This window comes from Caretta caretta, chromosome 7 (assembly GCF_965140235.1).
Source record: "Caretta caretta isolate rCarCar2 chromosome 7, rCarCar1.hap1, whole genome shotgun sequence".
NCBI lineage: Eukaryota > Metazoa > Chordata > Testudines > Cheloniidae > Caretta > Caretta caretta.
In genome coordinates this window covers 24,190,073-24,207,842 of record NC_134212.1, presented here as the reverse complement: position 1 = coordinate 24,207,842, position 17,770 = coordinate 24,190,073, and the positions used below count along the sequence as shown (strand labels likewise).

Genomic DNA, 17,770 nt, shown 5'->3' with positions numbered 1-17,770 from the left:
GAGTGACATCCCCAGCACAGGGCCCCTGCTCTTCTCCCGGCTCACTCCGCTGGGCTGTGGCATGGCAGCATGGGTGGAGTCATTGCTGAATGCTGGGCCCCCTGCCAGGCCCAGACTGTGTGGGACTGAAAGACCCGCCCCCTTCCCTGGAGGCTCTTTGACTGTAGGTTTTCAAAGGAAGCGACTTGGGTGCTGGGCAAACAGTGATCAAACAGATCCCTGCCCTGCCCTTTCCCCTACACTGGAGCCTCCGTCCATTCAGCAACGGGGGTGCCAGGAACCCCATGGACTGAGTGAGGGCAGGATCTCCTGGCCCTGCCAGGCCTGCTCTGACTGTTCCATAGGTCTGTGGTGCCCCGCCCCTCCTTCCAGTGCTCCTTGGTGTCCCCAGGCTGTGCCTGCCCAGCTGTGAGCCATGGCGTTAGCGCTGTCTTGTCTTTCAGGAGCGGAGCCCCCAGTGGGCAGCATTTCTGACCTGCGGGTCATTGATACCGTGGGGAAGAGGATCCGGCTGGCCTGGACTGGGGTCCCGGGTGCCACTGAGTACAAGATTGTGCTGCGCAGCTCCCAGGGTGAGTCTCCAGCGGGGAGCCAGTGCTTGGGGGTCACAGGGGAGTTGTGGCTGCAGGCTGGACTCCAGACCCATCCAGAGCTGACTCTCTGCAGTGCCACCTGCCTCCTGACTGGCATCTGAGGCCCAGTGGTGGGGGGAGTGGGACAGGCCAGAGCCCTGGAGAACACACCGTGGTGTCTAGATACCCAGTGGAGGCTAACTGCAGTCGTGGGAATGACCCCCGCACAGACAGTTAGAGATCCACCCCACACCAGTGCTTCTGCAAAGCAGCCCTTCAGTCCTCTATCTCCCGATCCTGCTGGGAGGACGGGTGGGAGCTTGTTCACTGTTTACAGGGCCGGCTCTAGGCACCAGCAAAACAAGCAGGTGCTTGGGGCGGCCCGTTTCTAGGCGTGGCAGTCCAGCGCCGGCCATGCCGCCCCTAGAAATGTGCCCCTGCCGCCCCAGCTCGCCTCCACCTGCTCCCCTGAGCGCACCGCTGTCGCTCCGCTTCTCCCCCCTCCCTCCCAGGCTTGCCGCACGCCAAACAGCTGTTTCGCCCGGCAAGCCTGGGAGGGAGGGAGGAGAAGCCAAGCGACGGCGCTCGGGGGAGGCGGCGGTGGCGGAGTGGAGGTGAGCTGGGGCGGGGAGCAGTTCCTCTACCCCCCCCGTTACTTCCTGCGCTCCCTCCCCCCCCTCCGCTCCGCCTGCTCCCCTGAACATGCTGCCTCTCCCTCGCCTGGGGAGGGAGCAGGGAGAAGTGGAGTGGCAGCGTGTTCAGGGGAGCGGAGGTGAGCTAGGGTGGGGGGTTGCGGCGGGGGAGCCGCAGGAAGCAATGGGGGGGGGGGAATGTGGCACGCCCGGGGGAGGGGGCGGGGCTGGGGATTTGGGGAAGGGGTTGGGAAGGGGCGGAGCTGGGGGTAGGGGGACATGGGGGAAAAAAAAAGCGGGGACAGCCAAAAATGTTTTTGCTTGAGGCGGCAAAAATCCTAGAGCCGGCCCTGACTGTTTAGTTGGCTGGCACTAGCCCTGTGCTGAGTGCTTGGCAGCAGCTGGCTGAGATTCTGAGGTAGATGCTAAATCTGAGACCGCAGGTTTTGATGGCATTAAGTCTGTGAGTGACTAAAGCCCACAGTGCAGTGCCCCCTGGCTTCCCCCTTTCTCCTTGGTGCTGTGATTTGGCTATTCACTGCAGTGCATTCTGCGCTGTCCCTCCATTCAATTCTCTGTGTGCTGCATGGGCTTGTGTTGAGGCTGCACTGAAGCTGTGATGGGGGAGCCTGGTAGGGGCCAGCTGGGACTTTTGTCCCTTGGGGAATTGAAAGAGGCAGCTTGGATTAGTGGCACAAACCCATTAGCAGGATGCTTTTGCCAAAACAAGCAACACTGAAATGGTTAAGAGTTATCATGTACAATGTTATCGTTAGGTTCCAGTGTCAACAGTACATGCTCATGTGAATAGAGCAGTTCCCACCTCTGAGCTATGGTTTCAGGCTGCTGGCAGACTCAGGCAGGCATTGCTGTCTGCTACCCTGGGGTCACAGTTTGAAGGTTTCTCTTGCACTTGTCAGGCCACAGCTGAATTGTGTGACACAGAACTGATGCCGTGAACTGGGAGCACGTGTTCACAAACTCATGCTCAGTAGCGGGGGGAGTTACCAGTCCCCAGTCCACTAGCCCCAGCTGCTCTAGCCACCCCTGGCCTGGCATTCCTCCAGAGCACCATTGGCCGGGCACCTACTCGTGTGGCCACCCTCTGCTGGGTGATATGGAATGGCATGTGTGATTCCAGGCCATGCAAGTGGGCTCTGAGGGAAGTGCGCTCACCCTGCCCATCGGACGAAACGTGTGCACGTGATGGGGAAGGAGTGGTACCTGCTCCCACTCTGCTCTCCAGCCCAGTCAGCTCCCCAGCCAGGAGATCTGTGCCCAAAGGCTGAGGAGGCACCTGGGGTCAGCATGGCTTGGCCTGTGGGTGGGGGTGCAGTGCTTTGTACCTGGGTCTGAGGGTAGCAGGGATGTCACAGAGGGACTCTGTCATAGCTGATGTGACATCAGAGCTGGAGGGAGCCCTTAGCCTCCCCATTCCTGTCACCCCTGCAGATGGCACTGACAGGACCAGGCAGATCCCAGGCACCCAGACCATGCTGGAGCTCGAGGACCTGAGAGAGGAGGTCACCTATGTAGTGCGTGTGTCAGCCCTGATTGGCAGGCGTGAAGGCAGCGCTGTCCCCATCAGTGTCCGGATTGGTGAGTGCCAGCTAGCCCCGGTGGGTGGGTGGGACCTGAGGCCCCAGGGAGGATAGGCTAGAGTGAGTGTTCTCCTCCCATGGAGCTGGCCCCAGGCAGTCAGATGGGATTTCTTACTAGCAACCCTGGGGGCTCTGCCGGGGGCATGGGTGGGAGATGGGCTCTTGTCCCTTCACACAGGGGTCGGTCCCTCTTTCCCTAGCTCCTTTCCCATGCTCCCTCCCCCAGCAGCAGGCTCAGCAGTCATCAGCTGGCATTCAGCACAGCCAGCAGTGTCTCTCTAGAACAGACACCCAGGGGTGCTCATGAGCTCTGGACACTGCACCCAGCCCCACTCTATGAGCTGTGCGTGCTATGTCTGATATTACCCCCACTCCGGGGGCCTGGTCGCTGCATCTCCCTTGCCCAGGGGCTGGGAACGCTCCCTTTTCCCCTGGGGCAGTCATGCCTGCTCCCCGAGCAGGCTTTGGTCCAGGCCCCTTGGGCTTGCTCTGACTGGGGGGTTCCCTTGTGTGTTTATGGCAGAGCCGTCAGTGAGCAGCGTGTCCAACCTGCAAGTGGTGCCTGTGGGTGTGGGCCGTGTGCGGCTTCTGTGGAGTGCCATGCCCAGGGCCACTGAGTACAAGCTGGTGATCACCAACAGGCAGGGTAAGAGCTGGCCTGCAGAGTATGGGCATGGGTGTTGGATAGGCTGTGGTATGGGGGCCATACCTGCTGGTACCCACTTCTCTGCCTGGCAGAGCTCTGCTGCGCAGGGGTGTCTGCTGAGGCACCTGGAGGGACGTCAGAAGAACACGGATAAAAGGTGGGCAGAATGGGGGGCTGTGACTGAGCAGGGCAGAGGGGAAGGGCCTGTAGGCAGCTGTGACTGGGCAGGGCGGAGGGGTTGGGAGTTATGAGGGGGAGCAGGACATGGCTGCGGGTGGCTGTGATGGGGCTTTTTGTACTGGGCAAGCCTGGCATGCACCAGTACATTAGGGCCATCTCCCCTGGGAGCATCAGGGTGTCTGAGAGCCCTTCCCCGTGCCGCAGTAGCCGTGCTGTGGGAGCCTCGCTCCCTGCTGGGGCGCAGAGGCCGACTCCCCAGTGCTCTCCCTTGCTGCAGATGGCTCAGAGGAGACCAGGCGCATCCCCGGCAACCGGAATTTCTTTGAGCTGCAGGATTTGAAGGAAGGAGTCACATACCTGGTGCAGGTGACAACCCTGGTGGGCAGCCAGGAGAGTGACCCTGCCACTATCACTGTCCAGCTGGGTACGTCTGCATGGGGACCTGTGCAGGGGCATGGCTTAGCACCTGGGGGGGCACCAAGCTAGCTCAGCACTTGGGCTGAATGGTCCAGCTCTCCCAGCAAGCCTGCGAGGCTGAGTGTCACCACTGCGGGGCGTCCGGCTCTCCCAGTGAAGGCTCTGGGTATGCAGCCCTTGGTTAGCACCTGCATTTGTTCCTGCCCTCTGGCTGGGCTGATTGCGGGGACCGGGCATGACAGACAAGTCTCTGGGGTCCAGGCTGACACAGTCTCCGGCCCTGCAGATCCCCCATCTGTGGGCAGCGTCACCAACCTGCGGGTGGCTGAGATCAGACCCAATCAGCTGAGGGTCTCATGGAGTGGGCTTCCTGGGGCGAGTGGCTACAAGTTGACATGGCGGGCGAGTGATGGTAGGTGTACTGAATGCATGTGGGCTCAGGTGGGCCATTGAGGTGAGACTATCCAGACTGGCTCCTTGCCTTGGGAGATGCCCCCGTTACCCGTCTGCCTCTGCTAGGAGGCACCAAACTGCAGCATGATCTAGCAGTTGGAGCAGGGGACTGGTGTCTGTGCCTGGCTTCTTGCTTAGAGTTGGTGACAGGACCCCCTTGCTCACTGGCAGCCCAGAGCTTGAAGTGCCTTTGGCCTGGGGTATGTTGCTGCCCCAACCTATTCTAGGGCCAGCGGGACTGGCTGTGCCATAGGTGGGAATAAGCTACAGCCTCACAGAGCAGATCCTGCTGCCGGAGATTTGCAGGCCAGTGCCTGCTGCAGGCAGGGTGGGGCTTGGTTTGGCCATTCCATGCTCAATGGCCTGTGCTTGGCTAACCCACCATTCATTGTTTGAGGAGACCCCATCCTGCTGCTCCCTGGGGAGAGCACAGACTGGAATCCTGGCCCCTGCTGCTTCCAGATTGGTGGCTCACCTCCAAATGGCAGCTGCTGTTGCCATTCCCTCCCCGCTGGATTGGGTGTGGCCATTAAATGCTGGCCGTGGTCCTCCCTGGTTGTCGCAGCATCTTGGCCTGGGGTGTCCCTGTCACGGAGTGTGGGGGAGTCCAGGCCCTGCACCCCTCTTCCTGGGATTCACTGAGACTCTCAGCCAGCCAGTAAAACAGAAGGTTTATTGGACAACAGGAACACAGTCCAAAACAGAGCTTGTGGGTACACCCAGGACCCCTCAGTCAAGTCCTTCTGTGGGAGCAGGGAGCTTAGACCCCAGCCCTGGGGTTCCCTGTGTTCCTCCACCCAGCCCCAAACTGAAACTAAACCCACCCAGCAGGTTCCCTGCTGCAGTCTCCGTCCACATTCCTGGCAGAGGTGTCACCTCCCCCTCCCCCTCCTGGCTCAGGTGACAGGCTCTCAGGTCTCCCATCCCCAGGGCACATTCCCAGGTCAACACTCCCCCCTCCCTGCTGAGTCACATCGTCACAGTCCCTCCCGCAGCATCTTAGCCCACTCCGCCCTCCCAGACCTGCCCTGCCTATGAAATCCAACCCCTGCAGCTTGTGTTTCTCTCCCGCAGGCCAGGAGATCTCCCGGGTCCTGCCAGCCGACAGGACCTCCTTCAGCATCGAGGAGCTGCAGGCTGGGGCCGTCTATGTCATTGGGGTCTCGGCCCTGGTTGGCAGCAGGGAAGGCAGCCCTGTCACCATTGCTGCTAGAACAGGTGAGGCCTCGCCTGGCCTCAGGGTGTAGCTCCTCCCTGCCCCTTGTGACTCTGTGCGATACTGATCTCTTAGTAACCCAGGTCTCCTGTGTGCCCTCTGTCACAGCTCCGGAGCAGGTGGGGATGGTCTCCAGCCTCAAGATCCTCTCGTCCAGGAGCAATGTTGTCCGGGTCACCTGGGTTGGAGTGCCTGGGGCGACAGCCTACAAGGTGGTGTGGAGCCGTCGAGATGGTAAAGTACCCAGCCAGGTCAACACGCTGCCTGTGGTGCCCACATCCCCAGACCTCTGCCCAGCTCTGTCCTGGCTGTGCTGGGAGCTCCGGGAATCCTGTGGTTGCCCTGGCCTGCAGATCCCATCACGCCACTCCTCTTGCGCTCTTAGGACAGAAAGCCTTTGCCTCCAGCCCTGGAGTCTCTTCTCTGACTGGCACAAACCTTGGAGTTGGGCATCATGAGATGAATCTCTCCCTCCCCTGATGAGATGGGATCACTCGCCATCATCAGCTAGTGGAGAGCCTGGCTCTGTCCCCCCCTCTGGGCACCTGGAGTGAGGCTGGCATCCTTGCTGGCTCTGCCCCTTCTGGGTGCCATGTTAACCCTCTGTTCCTTTGCAGGGGGCTCTGAGTCGAGCGAGGTGGTTTCTGGTGACACCAGCTCCTTTGACATTCTCAACCTGGAGGGTGGGGTCAGCTACACCGTGAAGGTCACAGCACTGATTGGCAACCGCGAGGGTGACCCTGTCTCCATCGTCGTCACCACACGTAGGTGCTGATGCCTGGCCATGGGAGTCTTGGATCCCTGCTGGGCTTAGACTGGGCTGTGGGTGGAGTTGGTGACTTCCATTGTCCAGGGTCCCCTGACCCTGGGCAGTGCCCTCCCAGCGGGGTGTGGGCAGGGAACTGGAACTCCCATCTGCTCCTTGCTCTAAGATCTGTGGCCTGAGCTGGTGGGCAGTGCCTGTGAGAGCTGGAGGTGATGATGCCTGTGCCAGAGAAGTAGCAGCAAGTCTGCCCCGGCAAGAGTTGCCCATGCAGCCCAGAGAGCTCTTCCCAGGCCCTGTGACACAGCTCCAGCCCTGCCAGAACCTCTCCGATCCCTGACAGAGAGCCGAGGAACCCGCCCAGTGCTCCCCATCCTGCCCATGTGAGCCAGGACACCCAGATCCCAGTGGGGATCCTCTCTGTGCACCTGGTTTGACAGCTGCAGCAAGACCACTACGCCCCTGACCCTGTCCCTCTGTGTTGCTGCCCCACAGCGGCAGAGGTGGCCCCAGCCCAGCCTGTGGGGAACCTGCGGGTGATTGACTCCTCGGAGCAGCGCATTCGCCTCACCTGGAGCCCAGCGCCGGGCAGCACCGGGTACCGCCTGAGCTGGAGGCCAGCAGATGGTGAGCTCCTTCCCCACCTTCCCCGCAGCTCTCCTGGCACGCCCTGCCCCGTTTAACCCCGTCTCTCCCCTGGGGCAGGAGGGCCGGAGAGGAGCCAGCTGCTCGCCCCCAACGTCAACTCCTATGACATCGAAGGCCTGGAGGCGGGAGAGCGCTATGAGATCCGGATCACCAGCCTGGTGGGCAGCCGGGAGAGCGAGACTGTGGGCATTGCTGCCAACACTGGTATGGGCAACTCTCCCACAGGCCAGCCCCATCTCACCCAGTGCAGGGTCTGAGGGCCTGGAAGGGAACCTCCGACCACGGCTGTTCACTGGCATATCATCGGGGGGTGGGATGGGACAGGTTTTGCCCTCTCTGGAGTCTGAGACTACCTTGCAGGGTCTCTCTTAAGGGGAGCCCAGTTCTGCCCCCTGGAGACCCTGTCTGGCTGAGCCATGTCTGGACCCAGGGGGCCACCCTGTGGTGAAATGCAGAAGTGTGCTTCCCCGACCCCTCCTCCCTTGCCTGATGGGTTGGGTTTGCTCCCCACGCCCTCACCAACTGTTGGTGGGGGTTGGGGTGACACCAGTCCCTTGGGCTGGAGTGGGAGGCACACTCTACACCCTATTCTTTCCTGCCCTTCCAGCACCTCTGGGCCGAGTCACCAGTTTCCGGGTGACGGAGACCCGAGATGATTCTGTGACCTTGGCCTGGACTCCGGCTCCCGGGGCCACTGGCTACCTCCTCACCTGGAAGCTGCCCCGAGGTAATGAACAGATTTCCAGCGCGGCTGCCTCTGGGGCTGCAGAGCTACAGCAGGGACACCTAGAGCCTGCATGGAGCTGCGCCCCATGGCTGCCTGAAGAAAGGGCCCCCCTGAAGAGATAGGAACCCCCCTTCCGTGCTGGGCCACAGCTAGCCCCCACCTCTGGGACTCCCTTGCTTGCCCAAAACAAGGTCTGCAGAAGTCCTGGTAAGGCTGTGCAAAGCCCTAGAGGAAACCCAGGCTCAAGGCCAGCGAACTGAAGTGAGATTGGGGCTCAGCCCCCCCTTAGTGGGCAGGAGCCCAACTCCCCCAGCTGGCAGCCTGCTCCAGACAGGCCAGGTCACTGCTGGGAATGGGGACCTGCTGGGGGGTCGCTCTGCGGCAGGGTGAATGGGGTGGAGCTCTCTGGCCTGAGCCCAGTCTGGAAAGAGGGTCTCTGTTTCCATTGCTGTGGGATCTTGACCATCCCCAGTTCAAATACCCCTTCAAAGAGAGACAGCACTGAGCAGAGAGGTGGGAGGCAGAGGGGATGGGTAGCAGGGCCCACACTAGGGCCATCTCCCTCAGACCCTGTCTATGCTGAGGTCCCTTGTCCCTGTTTGGGTTAGAGGGAGGAGAGACACAGAGGACACTGCCCGGGTCAGCAACTTCCCACCAGGTGTCGGGGCTGCGGCTGGGGCACAGATACCTCTTCACCATCCGGCCGCTGTTCGGGAGCGCCAAGGGCGAGGAGTCCACCCTCACCGACCGCACAGGTAAAGGGCAGCCTGGCTGGCTCCCAGGACCAGTCCGGCTCCAGTTCAGCTGTGCGAGGGGTAGGGACTGGACTGTGGGGCCTTGCTCCATTGGGGCACTTAGCGGTTTGGGGCTCAGCCTGGTCGCTGTTGGGACAGAGGCTCTCACTAGCCAACTGGCATCTCCGCACGGCAGTGAGGCCTCAACTGGAGCCTGCTACCGCTTGGGTCTTTTTGGTGGCTGTGGAGGCTTCCTCAGCACTCACTGCCCCTGATCCTGAGCAGTGGGGCAGCAGGCAGGAGCCTGCCCTGCACACAGGGGAGTGGCCCTCCAGAGCAGAGGTGCGGGGAGCAGCTCCTCCATCAAACCCACCCACAGGAGGTGAGCTGCCCTGGGCTTTTCTTCCTGTCCCCCTGCCTCTCAGGGGCTCCCTCATCTCCTTCTCCTGTGCAGTTTGCAGGGATGCTCGTGGTGACATCATCTTCCTAGTGCATGGCACCCGGGACAGTGCCTACAGCACCGAGGCCGTCCGAGCCCTGCTCTCCAACACCGTCTCAGCGCTGGGCCAGCTGGGCCCTGATGCCGCCCAGGTACTGGGGGGCAGGGCTGGCCTGGGAGCAGAGTTCTGGTTCTCCCCACTGATGTGGAGGGGTGGAACGTGCACCCTGCACACATACCCCTTGTTCCTCCACCTGCCCTGGGGGCTGCCTTGGGCCATCCTGTCTCTCCCCTTCCTCCGCCCTGGGGCTGGTCCCACCCCGTCCTGGGACCACATCATGGCTGTGATCTCAGTGGCCTGGCTGACCTCTTGCTTTCTTCCCCAGGTGGGCCTGGTGATCTACAGCTACCGCAGCGTCCCATGGGTCCTGCTGAATCGCTCCAGTGACCTGGGCACTGTCCTGGAGCGGATCCGCACCATGCACTACGAGGAGCCCAGCGGCAACGCCCTGGGTAAGGGGCACCATGCCTGCAGCCTGGGCTCCCCCATGGTGCCCGCTGTGGGGTGGGGGTGATGCCAGCTTTGGATGTCGTGCTTCTTCGATGCCACAGTGCCAGGGGATGAGGACAGAACACTGTCTGGGGGGGGCGGGAAGGGAGGGGGCCCTGTACTCCGAGAGCCCTATGCAGTGGCGGGTTGGACTCTGCAACCCCAGGCCATGGGAACACCTTCCCAGTTGGCTGGGGTCCCGCTCTGGAGTTAACCTTGGGTGGGGGTGAGTGGTGATGGGGAAGGGGATGGAGGTGGCAGGGCCCTATGGGGGGTGAGATAGAGGTGGCATCACACCTGCTTGGTACTGATACCCTTTCTCTCTGCAGGAGCTGCCATCAACTTTGCCAGGACCTACATGCTGAGCCCCAGTGCAGGGCGCCGGCCTGGTGTGCCAGGGGTGCTGGTGGTGCTGGCAGACAGCCCCTCCGGTGACGATGCCATTGGGCCGGCCAGGGAGATCAAGGCGACAGGTGAGAACTGAATCCCTGGAGCTGGGATGTGGCGTTTGAGCCAGGTGGAGAGGGTGGGATGGGTGTCACAGACCCACATGATCGGTGCTACACCCCCAGCTTTGGAACCCCTTCAGCATGCTGGTCCCCCTGTGGGTCTCGCCCTTTCTCCAGGGTAAGCCACTCGGCTTCACCGCCTCCTTTGACTGGTCCTCAGTGCCTGCAGCTCTCCTGTTTCACATTGTTCAAGTCCAACTGAGACAGACCCCACGGGAGACTTGTGCGCTCTTGGGGGGATCAATGCACCTTGCTGAGTGTTTGCAGTGATACTTCCACAGTTGGGTTAATTCGCTAACTGGAGCACAGCGTAGGAAGGCCTTAGGGTGGTCGAGAGAACTGAAGGTTAAAGCACAGACAGTTCTGGTTAGTCGAGAGCCCAGCCAAGCTGTAGTGACCCCTTGGTTCAAGCTGTGTCTGTCTCCCTCCGTCTGATCTTCTCCATCAGACCCCAGGTGAGAGCCTGGACTCCTTCCAGCAGCCAGCTCTGATCCCCCACCTCACTCCTTCCCAGTCCTTTGTTCTCGCCCTAGGGAGATGCTGTTCAGCCTCCCTAAAGAGAGGCAGGAAAATCCATCTCCCCCTGGGTCATTGGGTGCTAAGTGCCAGTGTCTGAGCAATTGGATTTGCCATTTTCTTCTCAGATGCTCCATTGATATAGGGCATAAGTCCCAGACAGCTAGGCGCCATTCACATCTATGTCTTAGCCTGCCCCAAGAGCAAACAGTCCTTTTCTACCCACTAGATAACAATTCAGCATATAGGGGAAACCGAGGCACCAGCCAGACTCATAAAAGTATTAGAAAATGTTCCCACTTTATCACATCGGGCAATAGCTGGGGGGCAGGGGAAGGTGTGGGGAAAAAGGGAGAGGGCAGGCTGGTAGGGAAGGAGTTTACAATGGTGGGAAGGGAGGGGTGTGTGTGGGGAGGGGTGGGGAGTGACAGGAAGGGAGGGGATTGTGTGGGAACCCTCTCCCTCTCCTCTTTACTGCTGGGTTGGTCAAAACCCCTGCCCAGGGCAGTTTGCCGGGGTGCCAGAGCCTTTAACCCCTTTCCCTTCACCCCCCTGAGTGGTGAGTCCAGGGGGGTTAGTACCAGGCTGGCCCCCTGAGACTCCTTTCTGCTCTGTGTAGGGATCCAGGTGCTGGCGGTGGGCATGGACGGGGCGGATCACGAGCAGCTGCGCCGCATTGTCACCAGTGAAGACCCGCGCCATGTTTTCTATGTCAAGGATTCGAGGGCCGGCCTGTCGGAGCTGGAGGACAGGCTCGCCAGCACCCTCTGCAGGGTGACTGTCACGGACAGGGTAAGAGGGGGGAGGGACGCTGCCTTCTTGCCCCAGGTAGGGTTGCCAACCCTCCCGGTTTTGCTGGGAGTCTCCCAGAATCGATCTCTATCTCCTGGAGGCTACTGAAGCCAAACTGGGAGATTTTTAGGCCGCTAAATGTCCAGTGGCGCAGCAGGGGTAAGGCTGCCCTGACTCTGTGCTGCTCCCGGAAGCAGCCAGCATGTTCCTGCAGCCCCTGGGGGGGAGGGTTCTCCATGTGCTGCCCCTGCCCCAGCATTGACTGGGAGCTGTGGCCAGTGGGAGCTGCAGGGGTGGTACCTGCAGGCAGGGGCTGCATGTGGAGCCCCCTGCCCACCCCCACAGGGGACACAGGGACATGCTGGCCGCTTCCAGGAGCGGCGCAGAGCCAGGGCAGGCAGAGAGCCTGCCTTAGCCCCGCTGCGCCTCCAACTGGGAGCTGCCTGAGGTAACCGCCACCCCCTCCTGCACCCCAACCCCCTGCCCCAGCCCTGAGTCCCTTCCCACATCCAAATTCCCTCCCAGAGCCTGCATCCCTCACCCCCTCCCATACCCCAATCCCCTGCCCCAGCTCCGAGTCTCCTCCCAGAGCCTGCAGCCCGCACCCCAGCCCCCTGCCCCAGCCTGGTGAAAAGAACAGGAGTACTTGTGGCACCTTAGAGACTAACCAATTTATTTGACCATAAGCTTTCGTGAGGCTGTAGCTCATGAAAGCTTATGCTCAAATAAATTGGTTAGTCTCTAAGGTGCCACAAGTACTCCTTTTCTTTTTGCGAATACAGACTAACACGGCTGTTACTCTGAAGCCTGGTGAAAGTGAGTGAAGGTCGGGGAGAGCAAGGGATGGAGGATGGAATGAGTGGGACATGGCCTCAGAGAAGGGGTGAGGCAAGAGTGTTTGGGTTTGTGTGATTAGACAGTTGGCAACCCTAGCCCCAGGGTTGCCCACAACTGCAGGCCCGGAGGTATCCCAGAGCCAGGTTGGAGCTGCTGTCGGGTGGGGCATAGGGAGCTGCAGTTGACTGAAGCCGTGGGGCTGGGGGCAGCTCTCCCCTCCCCCTGCAATGCAGCATCTCCGTGGCCCATGTGTATAATGTCCCCCTGCAGGTGGGGGGTGCTGCTCCCTGCCCCAGCAGCTTGGCATGGGGTGGAGCTGACATGGCTGCCCAAGGCCCTCTCTAATGCAGAACTTTTCCCCCTCAGCTGGAGCCCTGCACGGTGCAGTGTCCCAAGGTGAGTCCCACACCAGTCAGCACCTCTGCAGCTTCCTCCCATGAAGAGGGGGCTGCAGGAGAGCGACTGAAGATAGCCGGACCCTTCCTGGAGCTGGGGGGGAAGGGATGGGAGCCCCCCTGGAGCTGGGGGGGATGGGCCAGCATGGACTTATTGTGGGGGATCAGTGCAGTGAGCGGTGGGAGGGGAGGCAGCGTGGAAGAATCAGGCTGTGTGAAAGGCCTGTTTGGGGCAGGGGAGCGTACTGGAGAGGGGGCTGCAAAGAGGACTCCAGGCTCTGGTAAAGTGGGGAGTCAGGGGACATTGAGGTGCCCTTGGGAGGTGAGCAAACACCTGGGGGGAGGGCACTCCACCCCCAGGTGTATCTGCAGAGGGAGTGGGCTGCTTCCAGCCCAGAGCCTTGGGCCACGGGGGTGGAGGTGAGAGCGCCAGGCCCCTGGCCAGAAAAGTGGGGAGAGGTGGTCTGGGTGATGGCTTTTCCCTGCCAGCTCTGCACTGACTCCTGGTGCAGCCTGGCCAGCCCCATCACTGTCTGTGCTGCCCTGGGGAATGGCTGGGCGAGGTGCAGGAGGTGGAGATGCTCACGGGTGGCTCTTCTGCCTGTTGCTGCACTGCCCCCTAACTGGCCTCTTTGCTGTTTTTGCTGCAGGGTGAGAAGGGGGAGCCCGGCCAGATTGTGAGTATTACAGGGGTGCTGAAGTGCTCCCCTCCCAGGGGCTGCAAGGACACTTTGGTTTAGTGGCTTAGCTGATGGACTTAGAAGCTCTGACTGCTGATCAGCCTGCGTCCTGGGAGTGGGAATGGCCATACATTCCTGTCTTTGTTTCTCTGTGCAGGGGCAGAAAGGACGTGTGGGGCAGCCCGGCCCCCCTGGACACCCGGTAATACTCCCCTCTGTGTGTGGGCCCCTGGGCTGGGGGGACTGTGGTGCTGAGCTCTCCCTGCACTCAGTGTGGGTCGGGTGCAGACCCTGTGTTAGAGTCAGGACCTTTCCAAGGCACAGGGTGTCACGGAGTCCCTGGGCGATGCTCTGGAACTGCTCCCCATGAAGCCAGTCAGGACTCTGGGGCAGTCGCCTTTCTGTGAGCAGCCTGTCTTCAGGACACGCAGCTCACACAGCTTCCACCTTCCTGGGTCTGACCTCGGAGCATTCAGCATCCTCTGCCCCTCCGTGCGCTTCCCACAGCGAGTCCGCTCAGGCGGGGCTCCTGGGGAAGCCAGAGGGTCCTGCACCCCAACTTCGCAGTCAGACGTGACTCTCAGCCAGCCAGTAAAACAGAAGGTTTATTAGAAGACAGGAACATGGTCTAAAACAGAGCTTGCAGGTGCAGAGAACGGGACCCCTCAGCTGGGTCCATTTTGGGGGGCAGTGAGCCAGACAACCACGTCTGCACTTCACTCCATGTCCCAGCCAGCCCCAAACTGAAAACCCCCCTCCAGCCCCTCCTCCTCTGGACTTTGTTCCTTTCCCGGGCCAGGTGGTCACCTGATTCCTTTGTTCTCCAACCCTTCAGCTCTCACCTTGCAGGGGGGGAAGGGCCCAGGCCATCAGTTGCCAGGAAACAGGGTGTCGGCCATTCTCTGTGTCCAGACCCCTGCACACACATGCCCTCTAGGGCTCTGCAATGATCATACACCCTTACTCCACCCCCTAGATACTTAAGAACTGCCTAGGGGAAACTGAGGCACCCCCACACTATTCAGAGGAAACATTAAGAACAGTCCCACTTCGTCACACAGGGCATGCCTGGAAATAGACTGGGGTTGGGGAGCTCAGCTAAGGGGTGCTGCCTCTTGCAGTCCCAAGGCCTCTGCGCAGTGGGGGCTCGTGTGAGGAGTAGCGCAGGGGCCTTTAGGGGGCCTTATTACAAAGCCCCTGTGTCACCCCAGTAAGCAGGGAGGAGGAGATCTAGGGACCCCTCCCTGGGCCTCCTGCTGTGCTGAGCTCCTTAGGAGTCCTCATTGGCCTGCCCTGGGAAAGCTTCTTGTGGCAGCCAATCGTCCTGCTTCTTTTTTGGAGAGATGCAGAGAGCAGGAGATGGAGGCACTGCAGGGTGATGGGCACAGAGGGGCCTCCCAAGGCCCCGAGCCTGCCCTTACCACGGGGGTGCATCTCCACGTAATAACCCCATGTCATTTCTCCTTGGCTGTTTTCTCTCCTCTGTTCTTTCTAGGGCCTCAATGGGCTTCCGGGCCCCCCAGGACCAATGGGGCCCCAGGGTGCCCCAGGCGAGATCATCGAGCGGCCCGGCGAGAAGGGGGACAGAGTGAGTGAGTGCCCTTCACGCCCCACGCTGGGGGGAGGGGCCAGGGCACTGGATGGCTGCATTGTAGGGGCAGAACATCCACTTTGTTCAACTCTGATCTCTTTCAGAGCCGGTGCCCTGAGGGTCCCTCTGGGTGCATCCTCCATGCCCATGTCCCCTATGGAGCCCCTTGGTGTCCTTATTTGTGGACGCTTGAAGCCCATTGGCAGTGCTGGGCACGAGGGGCATGGACAGCACTGAGTACAAGGCACTAGGCCCATTGACGGTGCTGGGTGCCAGTAGCACCAACAATGCTGGGCACAAGGCACTGAGCACCAGGCTCTTTGGCGGTGCTGGGTGCCAGGGGCACGGACAGGCTGGGTCAGAGGTACCGGGGCCATTGGCGGTGCTGGGTGCCGGGGGCACGGACAGCGCTGGGTCAGAGGTACCGGGGCCATTGGCGGTGCTGGGTGCCGGGGGCATGGACAGCGCTGGGTCAGAGGTACCGGGACCATTGGCGGTGCTGGGTGCCGGAGGCACGGACGGTGCTGGGTGCCGGGGGCATGGACAGGCTGGGTCAGAGTTACCGGGGCCATTGGCGGTGTTGGGTGCCGAGGGCACGGACAGGCTGGGTCAGAGGTACCGGGGCCATTGGCAGTGCTGGGTGCCAGGGGCATGGACAGGCTGGGTCAGAGGTACTGGGGCCATTGGCGGTGCTGGGGATGCAACTATCTTTCACAACCCCCTTTCTTCTGGGGGGTCTCTGGCACTAGGACCCAGGAGGGATCCTATCCCCATGGAATCCCTTGGGGAGCTAAAAGCAAGTCCAAATGGGGCTCTGTAGTGAGAGCTTTGGCCAAATCCCAGCTGAGGCGACCCTCTAAGCCGAGATGCCCTGTCCCAAATTCAGCCCCCGTGGCTGCCCTGGCACGGATCAGCACTCTGGGGTGACTTTGAACATAAACGGGTTTCACTCTGGGGCGTGAACCAGGCTGGGAATGGTGAGGCCATTGTCCAGAGCAGAGCCAAGACCTGCTGGTTTATTCTCCACTCTGTTCCCAGGGATTCCCAGGAGTGGATGGGATCCCAGGAAGCCCTGGTCGCCCTGGCAACTCTGGCTCCCCTGGCCAGCCGGTAAGTAATTCCTCCTAGTTCCTCCTCTTGGGCCATATTTACCATTGTTCTTTGCCTGCCGGGTGATTTACATCCCCCTTCCCATGATGCTTTGCAGCACTGAGCTATTACTTGGCTTCATCCCATGTAACAAGGGTTGCAGAAGTCCAAATTAAATGGGTCTCTGAGACCCACATTGCCCCTGTTGTGCCCCGTGTCAATCCTCTTCCAGGTGCTGTCTCCTGCCTGTGGTGGCTAACTTCAGTGCCATGGACTGTAGCGGTTACCCTGCTCCATGGTTCCTGTGTCTGCGTCTTGCTCCATGCATGGCGTGCAGACCACGTGTGTACCTCCTCTCTCGGCTTCAGTCTCCTGCTCCCTTGGCTGGAGGATGCTCCTCATCTTCTTGTTGTTTGTTTTTTTTTTTCAGGGTAGACAAGGCATTCCTGGCCTCAGAGGGTCCCCGGTACGTAGAGCTCCCGCTTCCCCTTTAGCCTTGCTCCCTGCTCTGGAGCACCCCTGCTCACTGTTGCTTTTGCCTTCCAGGGGGACCAGGGCCCAGTGGGGCCTCCCGGGCTGCGGGGAGAGAAAGGCGAGCCGGTAGGTAGAGGTGCATCCCGTCCAGTGCCGCCTAACGTGGCCACCATCTTGGATTCCCCACCAAGCAGGGCAATCCCAAAGGCTCCGCTTGGAAAGAGAGAGAGAGCGAGCTCTGTCTGCAGCAGCCTCTGCCGGCGCCTAGCCATGTGGGGTGGTCCACAGCCCCTTCCTCCCCCCCAACTTTATGTAACCCCTGATCCCTCCAAGCTCTGTGTCCCGCAGCCCTACTAGGCAGTGCTGCCGTGAGCAGGTTCTGGCATTGGCAAGAGGGAGGCCTTCCACCTTAGATCCAGTTAGACACCTCCCTGTAAATTACACACACGTCATACTGGGGTCACAGCAGCGCTCCCAAGCTGAGCAGGGTGGAACCAGCTCAATGCTTGGAGCGGAGACTCCACAGCACTCCAGAGCCAATGAACAACTCAGTAGGGATTGCTCTCCTTTGATCTTGGTGCCGAGGGCACTCTGCTGCTGGATAAGTCATAAAACTGAGTTCTTGGCCACTTGTGATCACTAACGGTCCCCTGGCCCATTGCCCAAGAGTCTGGTGCTCTCCTCCACGTCCTGGCCAGAGTCCAGCTCTGGTGACTCTCTGCAGTCTTCCCCGATTTCTTCTTCACTGCCTGTCCTGAACCGTGGTACAGTGTCGCTGTACAGCTGCCATGTGTTCTCCCAGAGAAGCTGAGGCTTGTATATGGGGCTGGGCTGGTGCACTGAGGTTTGGCTTTCTGTTTTGTGTAGGGAGATCCAGGGGTGATTGTGAACGGAGGAGGGAGGCTGCCTGGCCGGAAAGGGGAGCCTGGGAGTCCGGTACGTAATAGAAAGCAGGTTTGGACTGTGTGGTCATTGGGGTACAGGAACAAAAGGAGAGGTCCTGTAGCCCAGGGCCCTGGCACCCACAGTGGGACTGCAGGGGGGGCTTTGCATCTCTCTGCCCCATGGTGTGAGCCTCTGGAATCCGTTCAGTGGCACCAGGAGCGTTCCAATGAATCTCCAATTGCACGAGGATTGGTGCCCCCAGGGCACTTCTGCTCTGACTAGATCTGTGCTCAGCTCTTATTCTATGGACCCTGCCCTCTCAGGCCTCCTCAACATGGGTGTCATTTGGGAGGGTGGGGGGGCATTGCCCCCCCCAAAGTGCAAGCCTCAGGCAGGCGTGGAATTTGCCCCTCGCACGCAGCCC

At 60.7% G+C, this 17,770-nt stretch overlaps 1 protein-coding gene across 5 annotated transcripts in view; it reads left to right on the top strand.

Moving 5' to 3' along the window:
* COL7A1 (collagen type VII alpha 1 chain) overlaps positions 1-17,770 on the top strand; it is a 132,839-nt gene that overhangs the window by 47,276 nt on the left and 67,793 nt on the right. For all 5 annotated transcript variants that reach the window (XM_075130311.1, XM_048857965.2, XM_048857964.2 and 2 more), the window contains exons 15-38: positions 444-572; positions 2,657-2,803; positions 3,329-3,451; positions 3,909-4,055; positions 4,335-4,460; positions 5,576-5,719; positions 5,826-5,951; positions 6,335-6,481; positions 6,976-7,107; positions 7,186-7,332; positions 7,736-7,855; positions 8,464-8,610; positions 9,044-9,180; positions 9,415-9,541; positions 9,908-10,051; positions 11,223-11,395; positions 12,599-12,628; positions 13,278-13,304; positions 13,465-13,509; positions 14,803-14,895; positions 15,937-16,008; positions 16,418-16,453; positions 16,534-16,587; positions 17,329-17,397. In XM_075130311.1, coding sequence (XP_074986412.1) covers positions 444-572; positions 2,657-2,803; positions 3,329-3,451; positions 3,909-4,055; positions 4,335-4,460; positions 5,576-5,719; positions 5,826-5,951; positions 6,335-6,481; positions 6,976-7,107; positions 7,186-7,332; positions 7,736-7,855; positions 8,464-8,610; positions 9,044-9,180; positions 9,415-9,541; positions 9,908-10,051; positions 11,223-11,395; positions 12,599-12,628; positions 13,278-13,304; positions 13,465-13,509; positions 14,803-14,895; positions 15,937-16,008; positions 16,418-16,453; positions 16,534-16,587; positions 17,329-17,397 — 2,642 coding nt within the window. The remainder of the gene's footprint in view (positions 1-443; positions 573-2,656; positions 2,804-3,328; positions 3,452-3,908; positions 4,056-4,334; positions 4,461-5,575; positions 5,720-5,825; positions 5,952-6,334; positions 6,482-6,975; positions 7,108-7,185; positions 7,333-7,735; positions 7,856-8,463; positions 8,611-9,043; positions 9,181-9,414; positions 9,542-9,907; positions 10,052-11,222; positions 11,396-12,598; positions 12,629-13,277; positions 13,305-13,464; positions 13,510-14,802; positions 14,896-15,936; positions 16,009-16,417; positions 16,454-16,533; positions 16,588-17,328; positions 17,398-17,770) is intronic.